General features: G+C 41.3%; 1 protein-coding gene across 1 annotated transcript in view; it reads right to left on the minus strand.

Annotated features, from left to right (window-relative positions):
* Positions 1-14282, minus strand: part of LOC122808606 (pleckstrin homology domain-containing family G member 5-like) — a 676293-nt gene that overhangs the window by 132274 nt on the left and 529737 nt on the right. Inside the window, exon 11 of the mRNA XM_044079565.1 lies at positions 3513-3632. Within this exon, the coding sequence (XP_043935500.1) occupies positions 3513-3632 (120 nt within the window). The remainder of the gene's footprint in view (positions 1-3512; positions 3633-14282) is intronic.

Consider the following 14282-nt stretch of genomic DNA (forward strand, 5'->3'; position numbering starts at 1 on the left):
ATATGTCAACAGAATGTTAAAAAAAAACGAGTCAAGTCTGTTTTTTGGTATTAGCATTAGCTTCCAAGTACTCTCACCTTGTCATATCATTTTTAAAAGCATAGGAAGGGGCAGAGTTTTCCATTTTATTTTGGGAAATACAACAGAGCTCTGGAATTTGAAATAACTACTGGAAAAATATGAAATTTCATATAATTTGGCATTTTAGGTTAGTCTTCACCACTCATTCGCCGTATCTTGTATGCCTTTTCTTTACTTGTTACTTATAAAGCTGTCAGTTTGTTTTATTCACTGTTTTGTACCTAGGATATGTAGAAGTTACATAGAGCAGCCATTAACAATTACGAATACAATTCCTCAAATTTCAGCACTTGAAAATAAAATTTACTTGTTTTTATTAGCTATGAATCAACATCTCTGATAGGACTACATTCCAGGTACAGATCCTAATGTTCTAACACTACCATCCAGGTGTGCTTATATCTCTGATAGGACTACATTCCAGGTACAGATCCTAATGTTCTAACACTACCATCCAGGTGTGCTTATATCTCTGATAGGACTACATTTCAGGTACAGATCCTAATGTTCTAACACTACCATCCAGGTGTGCTTATACCTCTGATAGGACTATATTCCAGGTACAGATCCTAATGTTCTAACACTACCATCCAGGTGTGCTTATATTTCTGATAGGACTATATTCCAGGTACAGATCCTAATGTTCTAACACTACCATCCAGGTGTGCTTATACCTCTGATAGAACTATATTCCAGGTACAGATCCTAAAGTTCTAACACTACCATCCAGGTGTGCTTATATCTCTGATAGGACTACATTCCAGGTACAGATCCTAATGTTCTCACACTACCATCCAGGTGTGCTTTTATCTCTGATAGGACTATATTCCAGGTGCAGATCCTAATGTTTTCACACTACCAACCAGGTGTGCTTATATCTCTGATAGGACTACATTCCAGGTGCAGATCCTAATGTTCTAACACTACCAACCAGGTGTGCTTATATCTCTGATAGGACTACATTCCAGGTACAGATCCTAATGTTCTAACACTACCAACCAGGTGTGCTTATATCTCTGATAGGACTACATTCCAGGTGCAGATCCTAATGTCCTAACACTACCATCCAGGTGTGCTTATATCTCTGATAGTACTACATTCCAGGTACAGATCCTAATGTTCTAACACTACCATCCAGATGTGCTTATATCTCTGATAGGACTACATTCCAGGTACAGATCCTAATGTCCTAACACTACCATCCAGGTGTGCTTATATCTCTCTGATAGGACTACATTCCAGGTACAGATCCTAATGTCCTAACACTACCATCCAGGTGTGCTTATATCTCTGATAGGACTGCATTCCAGGTACAGATCCTAATGTTCTAACACTACCATCCAGGTGTGCTTATATCTCTGATAGGACTACATTCCAGGTACAGATCCTAATGTCCTAACACTACCATCCAGGTGTGCTTATATCTCTGATAGGACTACATTCCAGGTACAGATCCTAATGTCCTAACACTACCATCCAGGTGTGCTTATATCTCTCTGATAGGACTACATTCCAGGTACAGATCCTAATGTTCTAACACTACCATCCAGGTGTGCTTATATCTCTGATAGGACTACATTCCAGGTGCAGATCCTAATGATCTAACACTACCATCCAGGTGTGCTTATATCTTTGATAGGACTACATTCCAGGTACAGATCCTATTGTCCTAACACTACCATCCAGGTGTGCTTATATATCTGATAGGACTACATTCCAGGTACAGATCCTAATGTCCTAACACTACCATCCAGGTGTGCTTATATCTCTGATAGGACTACATTCCAGGTACAGATCCTAATGTCCTAACACTACCATCCAGGTGTGCTTATATCTCTGATAGGACTACATTCCAGGTACAGATCCTAATGCCCTAACACTACCATCCAGGTGTGCTTATATCTCTGATAGGACTACATTCCAGGTACAGATCCTAATGTTCTAACACTGCCATCCAGGTGTGCTTATATCTCTGATAGGACTACATTCCAGGTACAGATCCTAATGTCCTAGCACTACCATCCAGGTGTGCTTATATCTCTTATAGGACTGCATTCCAGGTACAGATCCTAATGTTCTAACACTACCATCCAGGTGTGCTTATATCTCTGATAGGACTACATTCCAGGTACAGATCCTAATGTCCTAACACTACCATCCAGGTGTGCGTATATCTCTGATAGGACTACATTCCAGGTACAGATCCTAATGTCCTAACACTACCATCCAGGTGTGCGTATATCTCTGATAGGACTACATTCCAGGTACAGATCCTAATGTCCTAACACTACCATCCAGATGTGCTTATATCTCTGATAGGACTACATTCCAGGTACAGATCCTAATGTCCTAACACTACCATCCAGGTGTGCTTATATCTCTGATAGGACTACATTCCAGGTACAGATCCTAATGTCCTAACACTACCATCCAGGTGTGCTTATATCTCTGATAGGACTGCATTCCAGGTACAGATCCTAATGTTCTAACACTACCATCCAGGTGTGCTTATATCTCTGATAGGACTACATTCCAGGTACAGATCCTAATGTCCTAACACTACCATCCAGGTGTGCTTATATCTCTGATAGGACTACATTCCAGGTACAGATCCTAATGTCCTAACACTACCATCCAGGTGTGCTTATATCTCTGATAGGACTACATTCCAGGTACAGATCCTAATGTTCTAACACTACCATCCAGGTGTGCTTATATCTCTGATAGGACTACATTCCAGGTGCAGATCATATCTTTGATAGGACTACATTCCAGGTACAGATCCTATTGTCCTAACACTACCATCCAGGTGTGCTTATATATCTGATAGGACTACATTCCAGGTACAGATCCTAATGTCCTAACACTACCATCCAGGTGTGCTTATATCTCTGATAGGACTACATTCCAGGTACAGATCCTAATGTCCTAACACTACCATCCAGGTGTGCTTATATCTCTGATAGGACTACATTCCAGGTACAGATCCTAATGCCCTAACACTACCATCCAGGTGTGCTTATATCTCTGATAGGACTACATTCCAGGTACAGATCCTAATGTTCTAACACTGTCATCCAGGTGTGCTTATATCTCTGATAGGACTACATTCCAGGTACAGATCCTAATGTCCTAGCACTACCATCCAGGTGTGCTTATATCTCTTATAGGACTGCATTCCAGGTACAGATCCTAATGTTCTAACACTACCATCCAGGTGTGCTTATATCTCTGATAGGACTACATTCCAGGTACAGATCATAATGTCCTAACACTACCATCCAGGTGTGCTTATATCTCTGATAGGACTACATTCCAGGTACAGATCATAATGTCCTAACACTACCATCCAGGTGTGCGTATATCTCTGATAGGACTACATTCCAGGTACAGATCCTAATGTCCTAACACTACCATCCAGGTGTGCTTACCTTGCTCTCTTTGTTTTCTTTCATTTTGAGTGTTCCTTCCAGCAGCAGTTGGCGGATCTGATCTGGTCCTACTCCATTTATTGGTGATGTCAAGTTCAAACTGCAGAACTCTTTCACATGCTACAAAAACAAGAAAGGCCCAAGTCAGGTAAATGAGACAAGTTCTAGTCGAAAACAAGTTTGTTTCAATTCACGATAACAGGATCCATCTAGCAACAGCACTGAAAAAGCCTTGTGTCTGCTTGTTTTGTACATTATTATTCTCTGTATTAAAAGTATGCTGAATATTTTATATATATATATATAAATAAGGTCTAAGTAAATTTGTCGACCCTATAGTTGGTAGACATCTATTTAGCTGGTCTAATTCATGTAAACAGATGGTTGACAAGTGTGCAAGTTCACATAATTTTTGGGGTAGGAAATATGCCCCTTCCCCAACATTGTGTGATCTCAGAGCTAGTATATATAATTAACAGGGTGGCAGGGGGTGCAGCTCCCAGCATGGTGGGTGTAGGGGAGCTTGCCACCCTGCAAAAAATTATGTTTTATTATATTTTTTCAGTTTGTTTTCCATGTGCTGAGATTGTTAATTGGTGCTTGCATAGTAGTGTGCTAACATGGGTGATTCAATTAATTTCAGTTCACACACACGCACACACACACAAACACACACACACACACACACACACACACACACACACACACACACACACACACACACACACACACAGACGCACACACACACACACACACACACACACACACACACACACACACATATATATATATATATATATATATATATATATATATATATATATATATAAACTCCAAGATTGCTATCCCAGGACTTTTGTTTTTGAGTCCTGGAATTTAAAGCTGTTACCCACTTGCAGAGTCTAGGTTTGCACAATTGTTTTATGTGGAATTATAATTTATTTATATACTATAGTTCCTGAACATGAACTAATATTACTATAGTAAAACAATAAAACTTGAATCTGACACATATTTTGGAAATAAAGTCAGTTTATTTGTTGTTCTTTCAGCTGATTCCAAGTGAGGGTTTTCAGCCTGGCCTTTGCCAGATTCAATAAAAAGCACAGACTGGGTTTAAATAGAAATCTCAATATGCAATTCTATGGCTGGGGCGTGTATGGTTAAGCAATACTACTTCAATCAGCAGTGAAAGCTTGACAGTATCTGCTTACAGGGAGTGATCGACGGTAATTAAAGAAAAAGTCTGCCAGGTTTCACTACTATGTCATCATATATGCGTATTTCCAGTGCAATGTGTTCCCCTATCATGACATAGTTGATAACTTGTCTTCCTAGAACATAATACTCTCGTGATGTTGCAATTCACATAGAAACAAAATGACATATATGCTAATTTTCAATAGTGATGCATTGTGGGTTCAAGTCTTTTATAACGCCAGAACAAGAGTTTTCATTGCTAAGAAAAATATCAGTGTGCTCTCCCTTTTAGTGAAATAAATTACACAAATAACTCACACTTTACATCAGAAACTACATAATCTGGCAAAATAGTTGGTGAGGAGGTTATGTTTAAGGCGTGTTTCCCGCATTTGCTTTAGAAAGCACAGACACTTGACATGGGAGGACATGTGACCATTAATAAATGTGGGTTCCATGATGGCTAGTCTTCTTAGATGTACTGATTCAGAATTATTGTTCAATTTTTTATGAACTCAACCATTTTACTCTTCAGATTTTCAGACTGGACCTTTGAGGCCACTGGTTTGGCACTTCATACAAGATTGTTATAAATGGCAGCTGGCATGTTTGGATGGGGAAAGGGGATGTGGAATGGCTGTTTTGAGAAATATAAGTGTTTCTATATTGCTTGCTGCAGATACTCTCTGCTACTTTCTATAAGAGAATGTATGCTGTTGGATGATGGGGATCAACCCTAAAAAGGGGGGGGTTGAAGAATGATGATTTACTGGAAAAATATTAATGACTTGTTTGCTGCATCACTGCTGTGGACTCTTGTATATAGTTATATTTGTTTCTTTGTTATATTTGAATTGTATGTTTATTTTTGTGTTTCAGTTTTATAAAACTAATGAAAATTATTCGGGAAAAAAAGAAACTGGTGCAGACATTCAGAAACTGGCAGCTGTGTGGATCATATGAAGCAGTGTAGCACTGCCTATCACATGGAAAGGAACCCCAGAACCAAATGCTCTCCTGAGAGATAAGATGATGTGAGTGAAGGGAGCAGGCAGTGGAGGTCATTCTGTAGCTCATCATGACCCCCTAAATGAATAAACAAGTACTTTTACAATAAGTAATTCAGTAATGGGACTGCAATATCAGTGTGCTTGCTGGGGTTACAGACTCTAGACAGACAGTGATCTTAGCTGCCCTGAACAAAGTGTTGTTAAACACTCATGGGTATTATTAAATTCAATTCCTGAGGTCCTATCTGAAAAGGGGCATTAAGTTAATGGATGGATTCTACTAAGGAGCACCTAAAATGATAAAATACCTGAATTATGGCACTTGCAGCCTGAATAACAGAACAGCAAAGGAAAATTATTCAGATATAGGAAGTGACAAAAGGCATAAGGGAGAAAGCGAGGGAAGAATAAATAAGCAGGAAATGACTGGATATGCAAGAGGAGTTTACTAAAGACAAGAAATTACTTAGCATGAATGGCAGTGACACCTTGAAATACCTTGCCTCAGAATGTTCTAGACTGTGCCACTGCTGAGGGCCTTTAGCCAAAGATGTGACTAATTTTAGAGGGATAATAGGAGATAACTATGTTTTTCATTGTTTCATGTTTTCAGTCATAGTACTTCCCACAAGGTATTATGTTCAGGGACCACTGAAGCAACAGCCCATAAGTTGTCATATTTAGGAACCACTGAAGTTACTTCCTGTAAAGTTCCATATTCTGCAATGACTGAATTTGCTTCTCCATAATGTGTCACATTCAGTAACCACTGAAGTCATTTTGTATATGGCACAGTGTTGAGGAACCAGTGAAGTTTCTTCCCATAAAGTACCACATTCAGGAAGCACACAAGTTACTTTTCATAAGATACCATGTTGAAGAACCAGTGAAGTTATTTCCCACAAGGTACTTATGTTCAGGAGTCACTGTAGTTGTTAGTATCTCATCTTCTCACAATGCTGTTCATTAGGGATGACGTTACTTCCCACAAGGTACTTATGTTCAGGAGTCACTGTAGTTGTTAGTATCTCATTTTCTCACAATGCTGTTCATTAGGAATGAGCCCCTCTCTTTCATGGAAGTACAACTTTGGAGACAGTTTGTATTAAGTAAGGGATGCAGTGGATGTGAAGTCCCCCCACACTTGCAGGTTAAGGGTTGAAGCCCCTTACAAGAACACTTAATTTCACCTCTATTTGCAAGCTCAGTCTGAAAGTGTGCCCCACTTTTCTCTCCTCCCACCCTGATTTCCCCAAGCACACCCCAGGCTCTCCAATTTATACATTACTGTCTCTACCTTTCTCCCACCTACTTCTGACCACCCACTAAAGGTACATACACCTTCACTAAACTTATATTCCACTTCTTCAATATGTGATATATTCCCACCTTAAACTTTCAAACAGTTTCATCACCCTCCACACTTAAATAAACCCACTAACAAATGCATTCTCAATGCCTTTACCTTCCCACATACACTCTCTATTTCTGCCCCATCATCTTAGATACTACCACTGCCCTCTGCAGTGCTTCTCTACCTCACCATCATACTCCACCTTCTGACCCATCATCTTAGATGTGTGTCACTTACTTTCAGAGCTCCCCTACTACCACTGCCCTCCGCAGTGCTTCTCTACCTCACCATCATACTCCACCTTCTGACCCATCATCTTAGATGCGTGTCACTTACTTTCAGAGCTCCCCTACTACCACTGCCCTCCGTAGTGCTTCTCTACCTCACCATTATACTCCTCCTTCTGACCCATCATCTTAGATGCATGTCACTTACTTTTAGAGCTCCCCTACTACCACTGCCCTCCACAGTGCTTCTCTACCTCACCATCATACTCCACCTTCTGACCCATCATCATAGATGCATGTCACTTACTTTCAGAGCTCCCCTACTACCACTGCCCTCCGTAGTGCTTCTCTACCTCACCATTATACTCCTCCTTCTGACCCATCATCATAGATGTGTGTCACTTACCAACAGTAACCCCATCTCTTCTCCCATCTCTCAGCATACCCTTCACCAACCTACTACAAAGTTCCACAATCACTCACTTGAATTCCAAGACCCGCCCCACTCTTTCGTCTGCTCCAATCTCCTCTGTGGAGCACACACAACTCCAGCCTCACACTCCCTTTATCTCATCTTCTGACCCACCAAAATACTTTCAGCTCTCAACAAGCCCCTCCTCAAACTTCCTACAGCTCTCAACATACTTCACCTTCTGACCCATCATCTTAGATGCGTGTCACTTACTTTCAGAGCTCCCCTACTACCACTGCCCTCCGCAGTGCTTCTCTACCTCACTGTCATTCTACTTCCTTTAACCCACTGCACTATACCAACAGTAACCCCATCTCTTCTCCCATCTCTCAGCATACCCTTCACCAACCTACTACAAAGTTCCACAATCACTCACTTGAATTCCAAGACCCGCCCCACTCTTTCGTCTGCTCCAATCTCCTCTGTGGAGCACACACAACTCCAGCCTCACACTCCCTTTATCTCATCTCCACCAAAAATACCAGCTCTCAACAAGCCCCACCTCAAACTTCCTACAGCTCTCAACAAGCCCCACCTCAAACTTCCTACAGCTCTCAACAAGCCCCACCTCAAACTTCCTACAGCTCTCAACAAGCCCCACCTCAAACTTCCTACAGCTCTCAACAAGCCCCACCTCAAACTTCCTACAGCTCTCAACAAGCCCCACCTCAAACTTCCTACAGCTCTCAACAAGCCCCACCTCAAACTTCCTAACCAACTCTACAAATTCACCCCTACCCCGCTCATACTTCTCTTTAGAGCCAACACTGAATCCAGTCCAGGCCCCTCCCATCACATAAGACCCAAACCTTTTCCTAACGCCTCTATCCTCTTCTGTGCATTATTGTCCACAGCATCTCTCATAAACTTGGCTAGATAAATAACTTCCTTACAACCCATTCAGCTGATATCACAGCTGTCACTGAAATATAGCTCAAACAAGACAACCCTAACTTTTAGAATCTACTCCCCTCCTATAAATACCTCCAAGACATGAGACCTGATAATAGAGTAGCTGAGAGCACTCTCATTCGTTTTAAAAAACACCTTAACCCACCAATCATTGCTGAAACAAATGCCTGCTCCAATATTGAACCCAAATGGATCCTTCTAAAGCTTCTCTCTTAGAAAAACAATAAAATAATCACCTTCTAATAGCAGTAGCTTACCTTCCTCCTCCAGAGTCTCTTAACAAATTTAAATCTCTTATTTGTACTATCACCTCAGCTGCCCAACAACTAAAAAAATATTGTTATTCTAGGTGATTTTAACTTAAACTACCTAGGTCCTCTGAGAAACTACTTTGCCAAATTCCAAACCAATATCAACCTTGCAAAGTTAGTCAGTGACACCATGTGATCAAATATTGGAACTAATAACCACTCCCTCCTGGATCTGCTAATCACTAACAAGCCTCCCTTTATGTCTAATACACCCTCACTCAGTGGCCCCTCCCCAATAAACTTCCAAAGTATTCACCTGTCACCCAAACTACCCCCAAACTAGTTACCTTCAGACCAAGATCTACCATCAACACAGAAAACCTCAAAAACAGCTAGATACTTTCTACTGGTCTTCCATTACCAACTTACACAACTCCTCTCAGCTGCCACAGCTCTTACACATTCTCGCCTTCAACTTCAAGACAAACTCTTTCCTCAAACTCAGCACCTTTTCAGATACAACAAAAACCCCTGTCTAACCACTGAACTGAAAACTTCATAGGTTCATAGGTTCATAGGTTGGTACTAGGCTATCAGCCCTAGGGCCTATACAAGCCTAGCCATAACAATTCCCTGGCTATTTCTTCCTGTCTTGAATTTCCTTTCTCCCATCCAATCATCAAGGTTCCTCTTGAAGAGGTCCAAAGAGGCACTCTGCTTGACATGTATGGGCAATCTATTCCAGAGTCTGGGGGGTCTCTGGGTCAGGAACCTATCCCTCCAGCATGTTTTGTTTATTCTGATGAGAATGGTTAGATCCCTGGGCGTGTAGCTCTGAGGGGTTGGGATTTCTTTAAGTGTAGCATGCCCAACAGCTCTGGATTTGACATGGCCTTGTATGTTAAGCAGAGATCGCCTCTGAGTAGACGATATGTGACAGAGTATAGCTGGAGTTTTTAAAGGCGGTCAGCGTGGGGCATCTGCTTTAGGCCTGTGATTCTTTTAGTGAGGTATTTCTGAGGCCTTCCAGTTGTTGCAGATGTCTTGAGAGGTACATACCAAATGGGGCGTTGTATTCTATAATGGGTCTAATGAGGGATGAGTACAGTGGGACAATGACCTCCTTTTTCTGGATGAAAAGCCCTTCGTGATGAGGTGTGCCACATAGAAGGATTTCCTGACTGTTGTGGCGATGTGGTTATCGAAGGTGAGACCACTGTCCACCTGTGTCCCTAAGTCTCTTATCACACTTTCTGTGTTTAGTGTACTGCCACCTATGGTAATTCATGGATATATGTTTTTCCCAAAGGGATAACAATACATTTCTTGGCATTGAGCTTGCATCTGTTTCTGTAAGGCCCTTTTGTAGAGTATCCACATCATTTGGGGATTCAATAATGGCTCCCAGTTTGCAGTCATCTGCAAACTTTGTTAACCAGAGTCCCTTAGTGTTGACCTGTACTTCAGAAGTAGATGCCAAACAGGACTGAACCCTGAGGTACTCCACTTGTCACTTGTCTGGAGCTGGATTTGGAGTCGGCTACTTTTACAGTGTGGGTTCTATCAGTAAGCCATTTAGCAACCCATTGGATGACATAGGGATTAATGCCCAACTTAGTAAGTTTATCTATGATTCCAGAGTGGGGATGGTGTCAAAGGCCTTAGCAAGGTCTAGATAGGCTGTGTGGACCACCTTACCCTTGTCCATGGCTCTGGAGACTGATTCAAAGAAGTCAATCAGGTTCAGGAGACAAGATCGGCCCTTCACAAACCCAAACTGGGTGGGGTCCAGTGTTTGAAGGTTGCCAATGTCTTTGTTTATAAGTTCCATGATAATACGCTCCATGGCCTTGCAGATAAGGCTTGTCAGACTGATGGGATGGTAGTTTCAAGGTGGATCCCCTTGTGGATTGGGATAACTGTAGGAAACCTGAGGTGAGGCTATGATTAAACATGACACTTGGGTGAGGTGCCAGTTCATATTATAGTTCATGTAGTACACAGCCGGGATGTCATCTGGTCCCATGGATGCTGTATTCTTGGCTAATTTGGCAATCTTCGGGCACTGAATCAATCTGCCAGGATATTGACTTTGCTCAAACTAAGGGACAATATGTGGTCTTCATGAAGAAAAGCCCCGTCATCAGAAAAAACATACTGCCTTTAACACTCTCTGTCACCTAGCTAAGCAAGCCATAAGCAGACACAAAACCAAACATTTCAGAAACAAAACACCTGCTTTGCTAGGCAAACTAAAGCATTTCTGACAGAAAGTAAATCATTTCATGGGCTTAATAGCCACAGATTCCACCTTCACCCTATCACCATCCAGACCTCTTAAAGACCTACTCTTAACCTCTGACTTTCTCAAGGAATTCAGCCACCTGCCTAGTACTGCAACCTCTGCCTTTCAACCAAACTCACCTAACCCCCACCTTTTTATCCTTACTTCAGTTTTAAGAAAACTACACACAAAGAACTTGACACCTATCCGAAAACATACCCCTGGATGCACCTCTTGGTGCAGATGACCTACTCCCTTGGTTTATATCACTTTGCAAAGTCCTTACCACACCACTTCTCCAAATTTATGACCTCTGATTAACTCAAAATACATAGCCAGACATGGAAAACTGTTCTTGCTAAACCCCTTCCCAAACAGCCTCAGCCAGTAAATACCTCCCACTTCCACCCTATCTCCATCATCCCTACACTTGGGAAAATACTTGCAAAAATTATTTACAACCAACTGTCCACTTACATCCAACAGTACCACCTCCTGCTTCTTAAACACTTTCAGATGATATCCTTCTCAGCATAGATAAAATAAACCTTTCAGGACTTTTCTTCATTGACCTTGCAGCTTTGATCATTTTAACCACGTCCTATTCCTTTCTTTGGATGGCGAAGTGGTGCAGTGGTAGCATTGTCACCTCACAGCAAGAGGTGTTCTGGTTTGATTCTTGGTTGGGGTGCCTTCTCTATGGAATCTGCATGCCCTCCCTGCGTTCATGTGGGTTTACTCAGGTTTCCTCCCACATTACAAAGACATACATATGGAGCGTTTCTCCCTGGGCCTCCACTGAAAATTGGCTTCGTTCCAAGTCGGACTTTCCCGGTTAATAAATGTTAAATAAATAAAATTCACTCCCTCAAAAAAAATCTGGGTTGGCTCCAGCACTTTTCTCTGGTTCCAAGATTACTTATCAGATAGGTATTTCAGTGTCATAACCGGTTCATCCTTATCACATCCAGCAACTCTTACCTGATGAGTAGCCCAGGGATCCATATTCACCCCACTGTTTTCATTCTTTATTAACAAACTACCCTCTGATGTCTGATTTCCCAAACTGCCTATTATTCTTTATACAAAGCCACATTAAAAACAACAGGAAAAATAAAGTTCCATTTTACTCTAGTCTTGGAAAATATCCTTTCTTCCCAGACCAGCTACAGCTGTAGAAGGCAAAGAAGTTGCTCTTGCTTGGCTTGAACATTAGCTCCCCATCATAGCCACAACCTCTAAAAAAATCGAGCCACTCAGCAGCCATTGAAAACAAACTATGCTGGTTCATTTTGAATTCCCTTCCCTAAGGAACACCATTACAACACCTTCTCCAAATGCAAATGGCTACCAATCTCCTACAGAGTGGAGCTACTCCTGTGGTCTCTTCTTTCTTTTCAAACTACTTCAGCCAGTTGCCTTCCCACCTCTTGCAGTCAACTTCCATAATAAAACCACAGCAAACAACCTCTGCCACCTCTCATAACTTCCTCACTCTAGATACCCCAAATCAAAGTGCACTGTGCCAGCCATTCCTTCTATGTTCTAGCATTCAAACTCCGGAAATCCCTCCCTCTTCACCTAAAAGAAGTCTACTGTTCCCCACTTGCAATAACCTGAAATGTATACAGCATGTTCCACACCTTTTATTTCAGTGGTGGATACTCATAAGCATATGCTACCCACTGTACTGCCAACAGGACATACTGCGGACATCTTGACAGTATCATTAAGAGAAGGATAAAGATACTTTAGGCTCCTGGACATCAAATTCAAAATTTATTTCAGTAGTTAGCTTGCAGACTATTAAGGGTTCATAGCATGTCAACAGCTATTCATTGAGACGTCACATCACAACTATGACAGAACTATGGTCACTTCCAGAGTGAGATCCTGTCCAACATGGATAAAGGAAAGCTTTCAGGAGCTCTCTTTAGTGACCTTACCAAAACCTTTGACCTTATTCACCACTTCCTGCTCATTCACTCACTCTAGGAAATTGTGGTTAGCCGCAGCACTGTCATCAGGTGCCAACATTTCTGAACAAGTCGGGATTTCAGAGTCTAAGTAGTCTCATTCCTATCATCACTGGTACCCCTTACCAGAGGATTACTTCAGGGAGCCATACTCACCTCACTGTTGTTTTTAATCCTTATTAATAAACTATCCTCTGATCTCCCTAACCTCCCTATCACTCTTTGTGTAGATGACATGGCTATCCATTCCAGACCCTCACATTCAGCTATTCAAACCCAGCATCAATCTGAACTCCACTCCCTTATTTGATAAATAATCATAAGTTAGTCCTAAATCCCTACAAAACATAATGTATATTTAGAACCTCGCAAAATCTGAAAATAATTTATTTATTTATTATTTATTTATTTGCATTTGTTAACCGGGTTGGTAAGAATTACCCTTTTCAGTGGAGACCGAGGAAAAAGCCAAACAGACATACAAATACATAGAGACAAATTAACAATATTACAGAGGAAAACAATATTATGGGTACAATGGAAAAGAAAACAATGAAAAAGTTTGAGAATATGAGAAGCATGCATGCAAAAGATTTATGAAAATGTGTTCTGAGCAAGATCTCTGAATTAAGTAAAAATCTCATCATCACAAATCTCAATGGTTCTCCAACAGAAATGAACATGTCCTTCAAATGCTTAAGTTTATGGCTAGACCAGTCACTTAACCTTCAAAGCCACAATGAAAACACCAGGAAAAAGATGAGTTCTCTTTTATTCTGGTCCTGGAAAATATCTCCCTTTCTGTCCAGACCAGCTAGAGCTGCAATAGGCAAAGGAGTCATCCTTTCTCAACTTGAATACAGACTCCTAGTTGTACCCACAGCCTCTAAAAAAATGTATCTACTCCACAGGCCATTGAAAACAAAATCTGTCAGTTCTTTTCCAGTTCTCCCCCTCAGGAACACCACTACACCAACCTTGTCCAAAGCCAAAGGGCTACCAGCTTCCTACAGATTTGAGCTCTATTAGGGTCTATTCTTTTCAAACTACTTTAACTAGGTGCCTTCCCACTTCCCACTACTAA

Source organism: Protopterus annectens, chromosome 8.part0 (genome assembly GCF_019279795.1).
Source record: "Protopterus annectens isolate FY-2018-M chromosome 8.part0, PAN1.0, whole genome shotgun sequence".
In the NCBI taxonomy this organism is placed as follows: domain Eukaryota; kingdom Metazoa; phylum Chordata; order Ceratodontiformes; family Protopteridae; genus Protopterus; species Protopterus annectens.